At 41.7% G+C, this 18,141-nt stretch overlaps 1 protein-coding gene across 1 annotated transcript; it reads left to right on the forward strand.

Moving 5' to 3' along the window:
• The first annotated feature begins 194 nt into the window (after nt 1-194).
• Nucleotides 195-17,531, forward strand: LOC115734681 (vacuolar iron transporter homolog 3-like). Its single transcript, XM_030665572.2, has 2 exons — nt 195-205; nt 16,190-17,531. The coding sequence occupies exon 2, from the start codon at nt 16,668-16,670 to the stop codon at nt 17,355-17,357; it is 690 nt and encodes a 229-aa protein (XP_030521432.1). The 5' UTR covers nt 195-205; nt 16,190-16,667; the 3' UTR covers nt 17,358-17,531.
• The last annotated feature ends 610 nt before the right edge of the window (nt 17,532-18,141 follow it).

Consider the following 18,141-nt stretch of genomic DNA (forward strand, 5'->3'; position numbering starts at 1 on the left):
CTCAAGGACCGGTTGTCCATAATCCGGTGTCAATCGAGGTCGGTTTCCGAATATCTTCAAGAATTAAAGAGTATTGCCGATGAACTCTCCATTATTGATACACCCCTTCAAGATGATGATATTGTTGTTCATGCATTACGTGGAATTGGTCCTAAATTTAAAGAATTAGCCGTTGCAATTCGTGCCAGAGAAAATCCTATTTCATGTGAGAAATTACACGAAAAACTTATCGCTTATGAAACTTACCTTAAGCATGAAGAAAAAGCCGTAGAATTCATTGCTGTCATAGCTCGGTATACTACTAAATCACGTTCCGGTTCGTCTACTGCTCGTTGGAATGGTGCCTAAAACGAACACAGTGCTTCTCATGGTGCTCGCAATAACTATGGCAATCAACAGTCCCATAGAAACCCCACCCAGCGTCCAAATCCATTTCCAAATCATATTGTGATTCGTGCCAATGCAATAAAAGTCATCGTTTGCCATTCAATGTTTCTACTCTCTCAAGTTAAGCTCCACTAGAACTCCTATACACCGATGTTTGGGGTCTTACTCTAGATACTATCGAGACCCTTTGGACCTCGATCCGACGGGCTAATGGATTATCGATCGAACCTTCAACCTCGGGATAAGGAGGCTTCGGGCTTTCTCGGTGCGGGCCCTCCCGAGTCCATACTAAGTCGCAGCAGAGGTTAAATTTCTTTTTAAATTTGTCGACAATAAGAGTCGATCGAGCTCGACCTTGGTGTAGTCGTGGTGGCATGTGCGATATGTGCATGCATTTGGAGTCGTCACCGGTCCTTCTTGGAAGGTGGACTGGAAACCTCACCGAACGATTGGAAGAGATTGTTCGGTTCTACGGAATCAGAGATTTTGGGTTTGGGAACTTGGTTATGTCGGTATCGCTACCAACGCCCTTTCGATACCTAATGTGAGTGCTTATCCTAACTAAGATTTCATGCAAGTGTAGTTTTCGGGTGAGGTGAGTTCGAATTAGGTTTTCATGCAAGTCGGAAGAATAATTCTACCAACAACAGTCAACGAAATAAATGCGCAATTAAATATACAAATAAAGCACATCAAGGCAAGTCAAGGCTTCCCTAATATAGTCCTAAGGCCTTAGAGAATGTGTGATTCGAGGCTAGAGGTAGTTTGGAAAGATTTGGAGGCGACTTGCCGGAGGGGCGAAATCATCATTTTTTTGAAGGCTCGAGAATCGAATTTTCCAAAATAGTCCATAGCTAGTTGATCGTGGCCATTTTCTATTTTTGAGAATTTTTTAGGATTTTTCTGAAATTTTTTGGAGACGACTCGCTATAAGAGCAAAATCATCATTTTTTAAAGGTCGGGGGTCAAAACACCCAAAATAGGCCTTAACTAGTTGATTGTGGTCATTTTCTATTTTTTGGGATTTTTTTGAAATTTTTGGAATTTTTTTGGAATTTTTTGAATTTTTTATGAAATTTTCGAACTTTTATGAATTTTTATTTTTAAAATTTTTCAAAAAATTATAAGGACCGGACTGACCCGACCCGTGCTTTGAGGGCGTCCAACCCAAACCATAAGGGTTTCGGGTCGGCCTAAGCGACACCATTTTAAGAAAATATTTTTTTGAGGATTTTTTTTTTTTTAAATTTTGCTTAGCAATAGAGCATCTTGTCGGGAAAATATCTCGGCCCTAGAAAATAATTAACAGAAACTGAACACATTGTGAGAAACTAGGAAGAAAGGGGTTTTCAAAATGATTGACGGTTTTGGAAAAACTTGACCGAGCGCTTCACAACAACATCCCGAATACGCTCATTTGGTAGCCAACACTTAGAAAAATAACCAACCCCTAACTTTGCAATTCATCAGGCTGTTTTGGAAGCAAAAAACTTAATCCATAGAGACAATTATACCAAACCCAAGATACCAATGTAAAGTACTACACACAGAGAGAAAAATGGATTAAAGAACCATCTCAAAAGCCCGAAAAATCACCAAGAAAAACAACCCCAAAGTGACAGGTTCGCACTGCTTTCCAACACTTAGAAAAATTTTCAATGCCCAGGGATGGTTCACAGAGTCATGTTCGTGATTGATTTTCTTGCACTCTGATCATAACCAGCACGAGAACCATATATCAATAAAAATATCTACATATGAGGAATAATTCAAGACAAAAATGACACTTAAATCTTGTACGAAGGATGACAAAAATGCCCCGAAAGTCAAGGGTTTGAATTGTTTTCAGAGTAGAATCAGACCAACAGAGGGTATTCAGACCCCCATATTTCACTCCATGGTAGCAACCAACGGTCAAGTCACATACCAATGCAAAGAGCTATGTACCAGGAACAATATGAAGCAAGAAATACCATCAATGCATGTAAGACCAAATAGAAAATCTCTCCGAAAATCAGGTGTTTGAACTGGCTAAAACCTCCACACCCGGAAAATTTTCAAGTGTGGAAAAACTGCAGTTCACAAAGACGAATTTAGAGGGATATAACTCACATATCACTCACAACCAACAAGAAAACAACATATCAACATGAAGAGCTACACATGAAGAAGAGACTCGGCCAAGAATGACTTGAAACGCATGTAAGATGAGAGAGAAAAACGACTTCAAAGTAAGGCAGGCGGACTATTTTAGGCACAAAATAGAGTAAAAACCAGATTGACAAGGCATGTTCGGGCTTCCATATCTCAACATCCACTCGTCATCAATGAAAAAACTAAACATCATTACAAATAATTACATACATAGAACACAACGAGCTAAATAACACCCAAAAACAAGCACGGGAAGGCAATGAAACATGAGCTCGAAGTTGGGGGTTTGAATGAGATATGGCATTTTATCGAACATATGGCATGCAACACGAAAAGCATGAATCCGGGGCATTTCAAGCGAAACCAAAGAACATAATCACTCACATGGAAGGTAATAAGCATAGGGACATAGATAGGTGAGGTCGATTTAGCCTCGTTCAGCCCGAAAGTTGAACGGGACCAAACCGGGCAAAATGCTCAAAACCAGTAAAGAGTTGGTCGCGAAGGGGTGTTTGCATTACGTTTTTGGGCAGCTCCAGTGACGATAAGCAGCGTGCCATAACTCGTTGCAAAGATGAGATGTTTTTAAATATTAAATGGGTGTTTTTAGCTCAAAAAACCTCTCGGTCCTCTCGGTATACTCCTCTAAAAACGCTTCATCACCAGCTCTCGAACCCTCAAACACCAGCCATGGCCGCCTCTTTTTCTCTCGAATTTGTTCAAATTGGCCGAACCCTCGGCTCTGTGACGTCTCTCACCTCTTCTAGACAACACCCCGCAGCTTTTCACGCGCGCTCATCCCGTGTACGAGCATGCCAACCCCCCCAATTCTCCTTCTAACGGCCATTTTTGTCTTTCTCTCTTGTACTCAAGGCCAGCTCACCTCTTTTCGTACGATTTTTGTGCGAATACCACGTCCACAAGACGCCAAAGGATGATGGGAATGTTCTGGAATGAGGTAGGGAGGGGTACGTGGCGTGGGTCGTGCGAAATGGCCGCGGATTTAGCAGGGATTCGACCGGTTTGTGCACCGGGTTTGCTAGTCCAGGTAGCGACGGAAATGGGGTTAGATACCTCGGCTCCAGCGAGGAAACGCCGTGAAATTAGGTTCTTTAGGACCGGTAACGAGTTGGATTCAAAGCCCAAGTAGTTTCATACCTAATTATGTCCCATTAAGTGATCAATTTTATCAATTTGTGCAAGGGGGTTGGCTGCACATGTAAAAGGGCTGAAGGTATAAGATAATTAACAGTAATCGGATCGGTGGGTCGAATCCGCCCAACTCGGAAGACCCGATTTCACCAATTGACTTCTAAATTGACCTTTTTTCATCAAATTGAATCTGGAATTGTGTTCTACAGCATGTTTTCCATCTAAGAGAGGTGTTTACAGGATTAAATTGGTTGACTTAGCGCAAAAACCCCAAATCCGAAGTTTGACCCGGCAATAATTCAAAGCCTAAGCGATCAAATCGAGCCAAGCCACCCCCACCAATGGGTTTAGAATGATAAAAAATATAAGGTAGAGGTGTTTTATTTTAATGGGTATGCTCATATAAAATTTAATTTCAAGATTTGTAAAATCGAGGACTAAATTGAAAAGAAATTGTGCAATTAAGCCATTTTAATCAAAATTGATCAAATTGGAGGGTAAGTGAACCCCATCGCACTTCAGGGCTCTAGATAAAAATGTCATAGCTTATTAAAAGTGAAAATTGAAAATTAAAAGACTCAAAAAGGAATTTTTATACTCGATTCGGATTTATGTTTGTGAAGGAACATGGTGACCCAAATCGAATTTTCGAAATTTGAAGTGACCAAAATGAAGAGGGAATTAAAATAAAAATATCTAATATTTTTGTGTATTTTTATGACAACGAATGGTATTTTTATTATTTTTTGGGTATTTTAAAATTAAATAAATTAGATAAAATATTAAAAATTACGAAAAATATTTTTTGTTCAAAATTGGTTCCTAAGGCTAGGCCAAGGCTTCCAAAGTTGATTTTGCAAATTTTACAAATTTTTATCTATTTTTAAATAATTTTTCAAAAAAAATTAAAAACTAAAAATCCGGTGTCAAGAGATACCTTGGTTAATAGTTTCAAATATTACGTTTCATTTGTTGACCATTTTACAAAATACATATGGCTTTATCCTATGCAAAAAAATTCGACGTTTATGCCACTCTTAGTGTTTTTAAACCACTTGTCGAAAAGCAATTTTAACATCCTATTATCTCTGTCTATTCCAATGGCGGAGATGAGTATCTAAAACTCAAAACCTTTTTCACCACACACGGTATTTCTCACTTCACCACTCCTTCTCACACCTTGCAACACAACGGCACTGCTGAACGGCGATACCGCCATGTTGTAGAAACGGGCTTAACTTTACTCCACAACGCATCTCTTCTAACCTCATTTTGGTCCTATGTCTTTCAAATCGGTGCATATCTCATCAATCGACTACCCAATCCTTCATTTTGGTCCTATAACCGAGGAATTTAATGCGTTGTTGCGCAATGGAACATGGAAACTCAACCCTCACACAAATTCTAGTAATGTTGTTGGCTGCAGGTGGATCTTCCGGATTGAACGCCGACCTAACGGCAATATTGAGCGCTACAAAGCGCTTCTCGTTGCCAAAGGCTTCCACCAACGCCCCGGGATTGACTACAAGAACACATTTAGTCCCATTGTCAAACCGACCACCATTCGTGTTGTGCTTTCTATTGCATTGAACCGAGGATGGCCACTTCGACAACTTAATGTCAACAATGCATTCCTACAAGGGGATCTCATGGATGAAGTATACATGATTCAACCTCCGGGGTTTATTGATCCGGCTTGACGGAACCATGTATGCAAATTGAAGAAAGCTATTTATGGATTAAAACAAGCGCCAAGGGCATGGTACACTACATTGAGTAAATTCCTACACACTCACGGCTTTCGTAACTCTCGCTCCGACCCATCCTTGTTCATTTACACCGTGGGTCCAATTACAACATTCTTCCTTGTTTACGTTGACAATCTCATCATCACATGCAATGACACCTCTTTCATCGCTAACTTCATTGAGGCACTATCTATCCATTTCTCTGTGAAAGATTTGGGATTACTTCATTACTTCCTCGGCATTAAAGTGATTCCAACCAAGACGGGTATCATTTTCTCTCAACATAAGTATATCCATGAGATTTTACAAAAATACAAAATAGATGAGGCCAAGGAGGTAGGCACTCCATTGGCAGTGGGAATCAACTTATTATCGTCCATGATGCAGCTGAGGCAACCAATGCAAGTGAGTATCGAAGTCTTGTTGGGGCCCTTCAATATCTCACTATTACAAGACCCGACATCGCATTCTCCTTCAACAAATTATCTCGGTTCATGCAACGTCCCACTATCACACATTGGGCTGCTGCTAAACGACTTTTTCAATACTTAAAAGGAAGCATATTTCATGGGTTACATCTAACACGCTCCACGACATCTATTCTTTACGGGTTCTCCAATGCTAATTAGGCAGGTAATGCAGATGATCGATCATCCACCTCTGCATTTGTCATCTATCTCGGCCTTAATCTAGTATCTTGGAGTGCGTAGAAACAACACACTATTGCCCAATCTTCGACCGAAGACGAGTCTTGCGCCATTGCCACCATATAGCGGAACTACAATGGGTCCGAAATCTGCTGTCCGAACTTGGCATCCAACCGACCACCACTCCAACTCAGTACTGCGACAACATCGACGCCACATATGTATGTGCAAATCTGATCTTTCACTCCCGAATAAAGCATATTGCCATAGATTACCATTTCGTTCGTGAACTAGTTGCAAGTGGAACTCTTCGCCTCTCCCACATCTCAACCACTGATCAACTTGCAAATGCTCTCACAAAACCATTATCCAAATCTCGGTTAAATTATTTGCGACCCAAGATTGGCGTCTTCGATGGAAGCGCTATCTTGCGGGGCATGTTAAGGATAATGGCACGGATCAAGGAATCAAAATCAAATCGGATCACGCTGTTAAGGATAATGGCACGGATCAAGGAATCAAGATTAAATCAAATCACGCTAGTACAAGCAAGTGCTAAGATCAAGGGATTGTAAATTCAATTTGATTGATTCTAACGGCTTGTAATCTCTTGTATAAATACATGTACTCGCACATGGAAAATATATCGATTACAAAAATCTTTTTCTCTAAATCCTTTCGATTCTCATAAACCTTTTAATTGGCTCGTGCCTTTGCTTCAACTCGTTTGAGTATTTAGCATTAATGTATGACGGAATCGACATCCTCCTGGATCCGAGGATAATTCGAAATAACGACACACCGACATGGACGAATCCGGAGAGTCAACATGCTCGGGTTATCTCTAGCAACTCGTATCTCGATCTTCCGGGTGCGAATGGACCAAATCAATGAAGTAAGGGTACTAAATGTCGCGACCCTCCTCCGTCGGGAAGCGCGCGGGAGGTGAGCGAGGGTTAACGAGCCGATCCATTTTTTTTTAAATGTATGACCCCGGTTGTTGGCGGGGTATTTTTTAGGATCGCGGGTCCCTCCCAAGGCCCATTACTCGAATCGCGATGTCGGGTAAAATTTATCAAATATCGATATCGACCTTAGTGTGGTCGGGTGGCATGTGCAATTGTGTACATGCAATTGGAGTCGCCACCGATCGGTTTATTGGAAGGTATGATCGGAAAACCTTACCGAGCGGTTGGGAAAAACCGTTCGGTTCCGCGAAAACCGTAGATTTTTAGGTTCGGGGACTTGGTTACGCCAAAATTCACATTGACGCCTTTTCGGTTACCGATGTTGATTGATTTTCTAACCTACGAGTTCATGCAGATGCGATATCGGGTGAGGTAGGCCCTAACAATCCTAAGTATTCATGCAGATAGGAATTTTCTATCCTAACAATCAAAATCAAAAATTAAAATGCACAATCAAAACAATCAATGTCAAATCAGTCAAACAAAACAAGTAAACGAGCCTAAGAGGATTCTATCGATTCACAAAAATATCGAATTTTAGTTCCAGCGGATGATTAGGGAAAATTTGGGGCGGAAGGCCCGGAAGGGTAGAATGGTCATTTTTGGAATTCGGGACCCGAAAATCACAAAATTGTGGTCGGGCCAGTTGAATGTGGTCATTTCCCATTTTTTGTGATTTTATGGAATTTTTCTAATTTTTCTAATTTTTTTAAATTTTTATTTATTTTCTAAAAATGTTGGGAATTATCCGGATCGACACAAATCGACCCTCGAAGTCTCAAAAATTTTGATCCAGACTATATGAGTCCCGAATCGATCTAGGAATTTTTTAAAAAATTTTTGTGAAAATCTGGGAATTTTTATGAATTTTCTAAGTATTTTTGCAATTTTTTGGATTTTTCAAAAAATTTTATTTATTTATTATTATTTTTTTATTAATAAACCGGACCGGGTCAAACCGGTCAATGACCGGTCAACCCGATCCGGCCGCCCACGTACCCGCTCGCGAAACCCAAAACGGCGCCGTCTCCCATTTATGTAATATTTTTTGATTTTCTAATATTAGTTCCTAATATCTGAAAATGTAAATAATAAAATGGACGGCTGAGATCAATCTCGGAATTAATCTCAGCCGTTGGCCCTTCACTAAACGAAACGACGCCGTATATGTCTAAATCACGGACGGCCGCGATTTACTCTGGACACGATCTGAGCCGTTCGCTTCATCCTTGATCTAAACGACACCGTATGGGTTAAAGGCATGGACGGTCACGATTACATCTAGGATCTAATCTGGACCGCTCGTTCTCCCCGAAGCCTAAAATGACGACGCTTTTGACTATATTACCTAAACGGCGTCGCATCTACTAGGCGAATGGACGGCTACGATCTAACCTAGACCTAATCCCGACCATTCATTCCTTCCGAAGCCAAACGACGTCGCCTAACACTAACTAAAACGGCGTTGTTTCACCATTTATATTTTCTATCTAATAAATGTAATATCCGAAAATAAGAAAATGCTAATCCTACGGCCCTAAATCAAATCTGTTGAATTATCTCCACCGTTCGATCAGATCCGACTCAGCCTATCCGCACCAACGACTAGGCCGAGTCGGCGATGAGTTGGACCAATCGACACACGACACCTGGACCTTTGACTGTTTGACTCGCCACCTCGGCTCCATCGTCTTCAACCTCGCGACGCCTAAATAGACGGTCGGAGACTCTCCGGCGAGATCCAACGGCGAGATCTCGCCGGAATGACACCAAACCAGGACCGATCGACTCGCATCAACATCCGGATCAACATATCCTAAAATCAATCGATTTCATACACGTAATCTTCGTTGATCAAGCTCACACAATCGCGCAATTGCGGAATCCAATCATGAAGCACAGAGCATAATAGCCTAATTCCTTCACACAGAAGCTCAAAAAGGAGTACAGGAAGCTTACCTCGAGCTCGGATCGAGCTCGCGAAGGCTATAAATGCCCGGCCGGTGTTCGGCCAGGCCGAGGTATATCGGAGGCTCGACTCGGGTTAACCATGCGAAATCGATGCACAAACAAGATGCGATCGTGGCCGTAGATGTTCAGAAGAGAAAAGGCACACGTCAATTGCAATAATAGAGTTCGCAAAATAGAGATGCCATGGACGTGCAGAGAGGAAATCGAGAGCTCACCTTGCCGTTTTCGGACGTTGCGGGCCGATCGAAGTATCGCGATCGCTTCCCGGCGGCTCCGGCGAACTTCCGGTAGTGGTCTTTGGCTTCGATTCTCTTTGGATCACCTCGGCGAAGAACCGACGGTTCGAGCTCGAACCTTCGATCTCACGGGCGAGAAGGTGAGCTCCTTCTCTCTTTCTCTCTCTCTCTCTAGTTTTCTAAGATGCCCGCGAACCGAATGAGCCTCCCCCTCGATCCGGAACCTTCTCAGCTATTTATACCCAATTTTCGAATTTGCGCGCGTCGGGAGTGAACTGGCCGAGCTTCCTCCGCACGTGCTCAAGTGTGCCAAATGGTCTAAACGGCGTCAAGAACGGAATGCAATTCCGTTGGACTCCGTTTGGTGCTCCGGCGATGTCAATTACGCGCAAATTGCACTTGATTTGCAAGTCGTTGACTTTTTCACGTTGCCGTGGCTTTGAGCGGCTCGCCGGAGCTCCTCCGGCGGATTGATCTTGATACTTGGCTCAATCAACGCGTATCAACCTGGGGAACAAAACGCCTAAATTAATTGCTTCGATTATCACCAATTGGCCTGTCAATTTGATCGTCCAAATCATGCCATTCACTGTTCATCGTCGCGAGTATTCTGTGAAGAGGACGATATTGTTCCAGACCGGTTCAGCCGGTCCGACCGACGGTCAGACCTGCTCGAACCGGTTTAGACAATGAAACTTCCAAAAATTTCAAAATTAACCACAATTGAAGGGGAATTTTTGTAATTAAACCTCAAAATTGGACTTAGGAGCATGAATATCATCTAGAAAAGTGGTTTTGCCCAAAATTTCCCATCAATTTACACAAAAGCCCCAAATTGTTCAAAATTCCCAAATTGGGGAAATGTTCAATTGAGTGTCAATTCGATTAAATTGGACTATGAGACCTATGCCATTTGATTTGAAATGTATGAAAACCTAGGGGGACAATCCAATTTTACTATGATAGTCCCTCAATTAATAGTAATTTCAAAAATTGGAGAATTGAGGGACTTAATTGCAAATATTTTGGGGATTTTGTGCAATCCGTGCAATTCGCGCAATTAAGGGTGCAATTGATCAAATTAAAGTTCAAAGGGGCTGCAATTGAATGTCTAGACTTAAAATGTGCCAAAAATTGCAAATAAAAAGACTCAATTGGCATTTTTTATGCAAATTCAACCTTAGGCGTTGTGAAGGAACACCTAAAATTGAACTCAATTTTCAATTTTTCTTGAGGTCCATATTAAAAGGGAATTAAAATAAAAATATTGGACATTTTTGTGTATTTTTGTGACCTCGTGAGGTATTTTTTATGAATTTTCAAGTATTTTCCTGTTTTCCGAAAATATTAAAAAAAATGAAAAATATGAAAAATTATTTTTTGTTCCAAATTGGTTCCTTATGCTTGGCCAAGGCTTCCAATATTGATTTTTTAATTTTTTAATTTTTTGTGAATTTTTAGTGAATTTTACAAAATAAAACTAAAGGAAAATTGATTAAAAATCAGGTGTCAACACTAAATTAGGGAGGGTAATGTTTTCGTGAACATGAGAGATCGTGTGGATTCTGTTTTTTCTACCGAGGCATGCTTCCTATTGTTCTTAGGTACTTCACTATCAGATTTACGTGTCATCACCATAAGTTAATGTCTACCAATAGCACGTGAGCTCCTTGCCTATGGAGTGTCCCATGGACCCAACAAGTTCAAAAGGTGAATAAAAGTAGATGAGACTCTATCGAATCTTCAGAGTCGTTTGTGTGTATATACGCATGGTTAGAGCCGTCAAAATGGGTCTTTAACACATCTTCAATCGACTAACTCAAGTACCTCCTCACTACTGGAGTCTGCGTCAACGCCCTAGATCAGTGAGTTCAGCTTCACCAACGGTGGTCGAAGAATCCTCAGCCTCCCCACTTCTCCGCCACAAAGGCCGGCTTGGTTCCAGTCGACGGGAGTAGCTTGTACTCGACTACATCCATTCATTGATGCTCCAACTCATCTCCGGCCACATATCTGTCCCCAGTGACGCGAGAGGAGCGGATGCTAGAGGGTTCCACAAGGTTGCGTTTCCTCTGGGTTGAGCTTGGAGCAACCTGAATTTGTTTATTTTGCATATTTTTTTCTTCGTTTTTTTAGTGAGTTTTGTGGGTGAGGTTGGGTTGGATATGAGTTAGGGGTATGCAAAGGAATCGGGAACCATTCGGACCACCCGAAACCAGTGGTTCTTAAGGAAACCGGACCAAACAAATAATATATAATATAAATTGTTTAACGTATAATATTTTAAAAAATAAAAAATCATAAATCTCTAATTTGAAACTCGCTCATCTCGTCTAAAACTCTCACTCTCACCTCGGTCTCTCCATCTCCGTTTCTCGACTCACGGTCTCGACTCTCAACTCCCATCGACTCACGACCATGCCTCCGGCTGTTTATCGCCTCCCTCTCTCGCTTGCGGTCGCCTTCATTTACTTGGCAAAACCGATTGCATGGACCCACCTGGGAGCCGAATCACTAGATCCATAGAACCAATAGTTTTCGGTTTTAATTTTCAAAATTGGTCCTTAGTGGATGGTTCTGGGCTTTAGGGTGGGAACCGCTCACCTGGATCATGCTCACCTCTATTATTGATTGAGTTAGGTATGGGTCATATAAATTTTTTTTTTTTTGGTCATATAATTTATATAACAAATAAATGGGTCAATGTGAGTTACATGGGTAAATTTGAATTGAATTCATTTATGACCCATTCAAATTCGATCCAATCTACCTATTTGACACCTCTATGCATGACACCCGCTCCGATACCACGAAGGGGAGGGGTTATGGAACAAGCTCATGAATACCTGAGACAGATATGTTGTCCCACAAACACGGCCCTTCCTAGGTCTTGAACAAGGGATTGCCTTTTGGTCTCTAAAAATCATGAATGACAAGTGATAAGTATACTCATGTAATCAATTCGCCTTGTCAAGTCAACAGAGCAGCTCTGAACATTTAAGGATGTCAGGCTTTGAGAAAGAGAAGGAAAGTCCTATAAAAAGACAAAGGAGATGTGTATGCTATAGAGTTTCTCCAAACTCGATCTTCTTTTTATTGTTCTTTTAGTCATGAGGTGGCGTCCAGGTCATCTTCCGCACACCTCGGTCGGTCCATCTCCAGGGACGATCTTGAGGGCGCATTGCCTCAATTGTGAAGAATAATGTCGTACCAAGCACCTACGAAACAACACATTCTCATTGCATAAAGATAATTTATTGTTCAAGTCATGGAACGAACAAAGCGCATCGGTGTTTTTTCATATTCTAGCTTTTTTTTCTGTATTTTGCGAAGCTATTTAGCTGTTCTACCGTCAGTGTGTCGGGGACGGTCAGCTCAGCATTTTCCAATAAAGTATTGTTCCTTAGGGGAGGTTTGGGTTTGTGTTCTCTTGAGAGCTTTCTACGTCAATAGCGATTCGTGCAATGGATTCTTTTGAAACTTGAAGTGTACATATCGTGTTTACTCTATTTGAATGAGATTTTGAAGCCATCTTCTTACCTTATTCATGACTTTTAGATTTGACGAGTCTGGTGTAAAAACTCATAATATTAGAATGGAGTGCATTCAGTGCACCGGACCAAATGATGCTTCCCTTCATCTCTACCACTGTCTAAGATAATGTTAATTCCGAGAAGTATGGTACCAATGATTCTTTATTCGGTAGTGAAGAAAGCATTAACGTCGTCTCATCCCTGCTTTACTCATTCCCACCTCCACTGACCATAAACAACCGCTGTTGGTGGCGGTGGCTTTACTGGCGCTTTTTCGTTCCTGATTCAAAATCCTTTGAACATCCGACTAGTTTTCATGTGACATAGCGATTTGAACAATGAGGACGAACCCGTATGTCGTTCGGACAACCCCTTTCTCGGTTGTTTACTAACCAAGAGGATTGTCGCTCGTCGCTCTCCATACTTCCAGCCCTTCAAGGCTTCTGCAAATCCTCCGCAGCCAGTCTTGCTTACCCTCAAACCCTATGTTCCACTTTGCTTAAGTTCCATCACCGAGAAGTTCCGACGTCTAGAATCGACTACAGCTACTTTACAACATTCAGTTCGATACCCAAAACGAACTCATATCTTGGCTTCCCCCATGCACAGAAGTCATCTCAGTACTTGAAATTCCTACTAAAAAGATCAGATGTCGCCAAAAAGCTACAAGGACGCAACTCATTTGCTCGGACCTCCAAGGACATGAACAGATAATGAGAGAATCAAACCGGTGATAATGAGGGGACGACCATAGTGGCAAAAGCACGAACAAAAAGAATGGAGGTGACCCAATTGACAGAAACTTCACCCACAAAGCAAATAGTTTTTTAATGCATTTCGATGTTGGGAAGTTGGGAGTTGGTGGTATTTCGTGTGGAATGCACACTCCCGTGTCTTTATTGAATAATATATCTTTTGGCTGCCACTCTCTCATCTCTCGCAGACCTCAGTGCTCTCCTCATCGGAAACCATTGTTGAGGCTCTTTCTTCATGGAATTAGATCTAAAACTTAGGTGGGAGAAAAAGTCAATGGGTGCGGTCCTTTACGTGTTGTAATGGTGTGATAAGGATGTGGACCCATACATATTGCCCCAAGATAAAATGATAGTTGTACTAGTAGTTGCTGTTACAGTTATTAGATAGACCCTGTCCATCGGTGTCGATCTCAAGTTCAACATCCAAAAGGAGGAGTGTCGCATTAATTGCACGCAGATTAAGCTGCACAACATTCGATGACCATACTAGCGTCGCAAACCTGATCTCTCCATACGAGAATGGGCTGCTTTAGTTATCAACTTCAAGAGATAAGATTGAAGGAGAAAAAGACACAAAAAAGAAAGGGGGAAGAAGGGGCTTAGGGGTGTGAGAATGGATAGTTTATTGACTAATTACAAGGATCAAGATATGGAGATCTTGCGCTAATAAAAGAAAAGATTATTCTGAAATTGTATAGTTGGCTTCTCTTTTAAACTTTATGGTTTGATTTGGCAATTAAATTGGCTGGTGTAGGACCTACAAAAATACCCACGTTTCACGCCTTGAGTGTGCTCTAAACATTCCACGGCTTGTGCTTATACAATAAAACATAGAACTTATCCATCTTGTTAAATATATCTTAAAAACATTAGGGATAAGTGTATCAAAAGTCCTAAAACTTATCATGAAGATGTAGTTGAGTCGTAAAATTTTCAAAAAGTATAATGAAGTCCTAAAACTTATCACGAAAGTGCAATTGAATCTTAAAACTTTTAAAAGTACAATCAAGTCCTAAAACTTATCAAGTTAGTCCAATCAAGTCTTTCCATTGATCGCATTTTTTGAAAATTTTAGGGTTCGATTGCACTTTTATGACAAGCTTTAGGATTTAATTGTACTTTTTAAAAGTTTTAGAACTTAATTACTCTTTTTAAAAGTCGTAAGACTTAAATACACTTTCTTCATAGGTTTTAAAATTTTCGAGATACTGACATTATCCATACATAAACTATCATAGACGCCAGGTGCTCATCAAACACCTTAAAAAAAAAACATTTGAACCCTTCATTTCTCCAAATGAAATTGACGTGCCAAACAGGCACCTCGATAAATTTAGTAGTTGCAACAAATGGAAATTAGGGTTCGTCTTCTTAACTTAGCTGCCATCCCTTCCTAAATCGTGTCTTACATATATCCACGTAGAAGAGCTCGCCCAAATACTTACATCTCGCAATGCTTTCTTTATCTGGCTAGCCATTCCACGAGTATAAACGGGAGAGTCGCCTCGCTCAAGCAATCTCGGTTCTTGCATAAGAAATTATTACTCTCAGTCTCCCAAAAATTATTACGGTAATAAAGTCTAAAACGGGGGCAACCAAATTGTAATTGAATTTTGGAATGGTCAGAACGCAAATGCCGGCTAGAAAAGAAGAGGAAACCTCTAGCTCGACACCGACAAGATCTTGTCATTATTTCTAATCCCCTAATTTTTTAATTAATGAGTGCTTTATACAAAACATGCGGTGATGGTGTATGGATCTATAGTAAAAAATAACCGATAGTACTGTTAGACTATCATGAAGGTATTTTCCAAAAGAAGAACTCTTGACTTCGAGAGATTTGAGGTCCTGGGAAACTTTTGACTTTTTTTACTTGAAAGTACAATAAGAATATCAATGACAATTTGAATGCTTCTTTTCTTGTCCAATCCAATCATATTATTGCATGATACCTTTGCTATTCCCCATGAAGGTTCTTGAATTGAATTAAGCACGATATTTTCGTGAAAGTAAATTATATTCCATGCACCGTCACCGAATATCTCACTTTAAAAATCATTTCTCTCGTCCATTTACGTGTTACATTGCAATTTATGATGGTGACGTACGTTATATGAAAATGCTAACAAACTGCACAAATCCTGCAAAAGAATTCGAAAGAAGGTAGGAAGGAAAGAAGAGAGAAAAAACCGAAACTTTTCCAAACGCCTGAAGTTTTAGTTTACGAAACGAGATTCACTCTTCTTGCTTTCTCTCTCTCCTCTTGGTTTTGTCTTGCAAAACAACGCTCATGCTTCATTCATGAACTCAGAATCTGCTTTAACTGTCTTAAAACCACGTTTTGGCTCTCATTCCTGTCGTTCACGATGTTCTTTAAAGATGATTATTTGCCCTAGTCTGCCATTGATGTCCATTGACAGATATTGGCACCCACCAAAGCCACTGCTTTTCATTTCATGTCTCCATAATCTTCGCTCTTTCCCAATTCCCACTATCTTCTCCCAAAGTCTCAGCAGCCGGCACCTTTCGGTTTCAGTTTTTTCCTGCAGATAAGCTGGAGTTTCAAGTTATGAGTGGTGGGTGAGGGTACATCAGTTCACTCCACACCAAAAGAGTCGGTCCTATCGCCCGAGATCAGGTGTTTTGTGTTTTGTTTCATGGATGAAAAGTTTTGATCTTTAGGGAGACCGGATGATTAGAGGAATCATCGCAAGTCCGGTCATGATCTAGAGCACATAGGAGCGACTTTGCATCTCGTTCGCGGGGAAAATGCAAATGCTCATGAGCTCGAGAGCGGCATCTATGGAAAGCCCCACGAAGTATGGTTTTGTTGATGATCATCTGCCTTTGCATAAGCCACATTTTCTTGAACAGAGACTAGCAAATGATGACTGATATTCATATTTCAGTGTAGCTTTTTGGTTTATAGAGGGAAAAAAATTTAGTCTTTTTTATGTTTTATATGTTAATGAGCATACCCCACCATTGCCTCCACCAAGTTGGCTCTCTCCCTCCATAAATACCCCCTCCTTGGGCGTGTGCCCTCCACACTTCTCTTCTCAAACTACCACAATCACCCCAAATCATACAAAAGCAACTTTGCAATTGCATCCCTCATGGCCTCCAACCATCCCTCTTCCCCTCACAATGATGTTAAGCTCCCTCTCCCCAACCCTTGCGACGCCATCCCGGCATCGCAGCTCGAGGGCCAGAAGGAGGAGTTCAACTACTCGAAGCGATCGCAGTGGCTGCGGGCCGCTGTCCTCGGGGCGAACGACGGGCTCGTGTCGACCGCATCGCTCATGATGGGGGTCGGTGCGGTGAAGCAGGACATGAAGGCCATGATCCTGACCGGCTTTGCGGGCCTGGTGGCCGGGGCGTGTAGCATGGCCATAGGGGAGTTTGTGTCCGTGTACTCCCAACTGGACATAGAGTTGGCCCAAATAAAGAGGGACAAGGAGAGGTCCACCAACGGACAAATGGACAGAGGAGAAGAAGAGAACGGTGACAATGGAGAGGAAGGGGGCTTGCCCAATCCGTTGCAGGCTGCCTCAGCCTCAGCTCTTTCCTTCTCTGTCGGGGCCATGGTGCCGCTACTGGCAGCCTCCTTCATAAGGAGCTACAGGGCGAGGCTCGGGGCTGTGATCGCAGCAGTCACCATCGCTCTCATGGCGTTCGGGTGGCTAGGGGCGGTCCTGGGGAAGGCGCCAGTCGTGAGGTCATCGCTTAGGGTGTTGATCGGAGGCTGGCTGGCAATGGCAATTACCTATGGGCTGACCAAGCTGATTGGTGCGAACGCTCTCTGAGGAGGCCTTTGATATGTGCATCAAAATGTGGGAGTTTCTTTCGTCATGTTCAAGTTATGTCCCTGTTAATTACTTTTGCTTTGCTTTGTCCTGTGGTGATTAGTGGCACTTTATGTAATGGGACAAAGTAAAATGCATGGTCAAGAGTTGGTCTATGCGCTCATTTAGTTAGCAGTTTCTCCTCTGATTCCCTTTCTCGTATACCCAGCTTTCCACGCATCCTGTCACCTTAGTGATCAACGATTCTAAAACTAGAAATCTCTACTCGACCTCGAGCCAGGAAGTCAGGTCTTATACATCAACCTGAAAAGTTTATGCACGTATAAATTAATGGATGATTTATCAGATCCTCGTCAATTTTCAGATACAATAGCGATCCATAGGCCAACGGCAATCGACATACTGAAAAAGGCTTTCGTTGTATAGATCATGTGAGCAAATCCATGTCACTAAAACATATCTTAAAAGCCAAGTTGGCCAAGGTTGAAACACAAACCGATGGTAATCACCAATCTCACTGCTCGCCCTGCTCGAGATATTTCGATGGGGATCACGTCTAGTCACGTTTCCTATTTCTGTTCCCTCGAGAGTGAAGATAATTTGGCGATACATATGAGGTTTAAATCATTGGTACTTTTCTTCTAAGCCACCGAGACGATCATTCACTAACATGGGGATTCGAAGAGGGAAAAACCCGAGATTCGAGAGGATTTCGATCCCAAAATAACTCCGTTATGGTTGATTGCACATTCACAAGCAACGTAAGCCAAAACTGTTACAGAGA

This window comes from Rhodamnia argentea, chromosome 2 (genome assembly GCF_020921035.1).
Source record: "Rhodamnia argentea isolate NSW1041297 chromosome 2, ASM2092103v1, whole genome shotgun sequence".
In the NCBI taxonomy this organism is placed as follows: domain Eukaryota; kingdom Viridiplantae; phylum Streptophyta; class Magnoliopsida; order Myrtales; family Myrtaceae; genus Rhodamnia; species Rhodamnia argentea.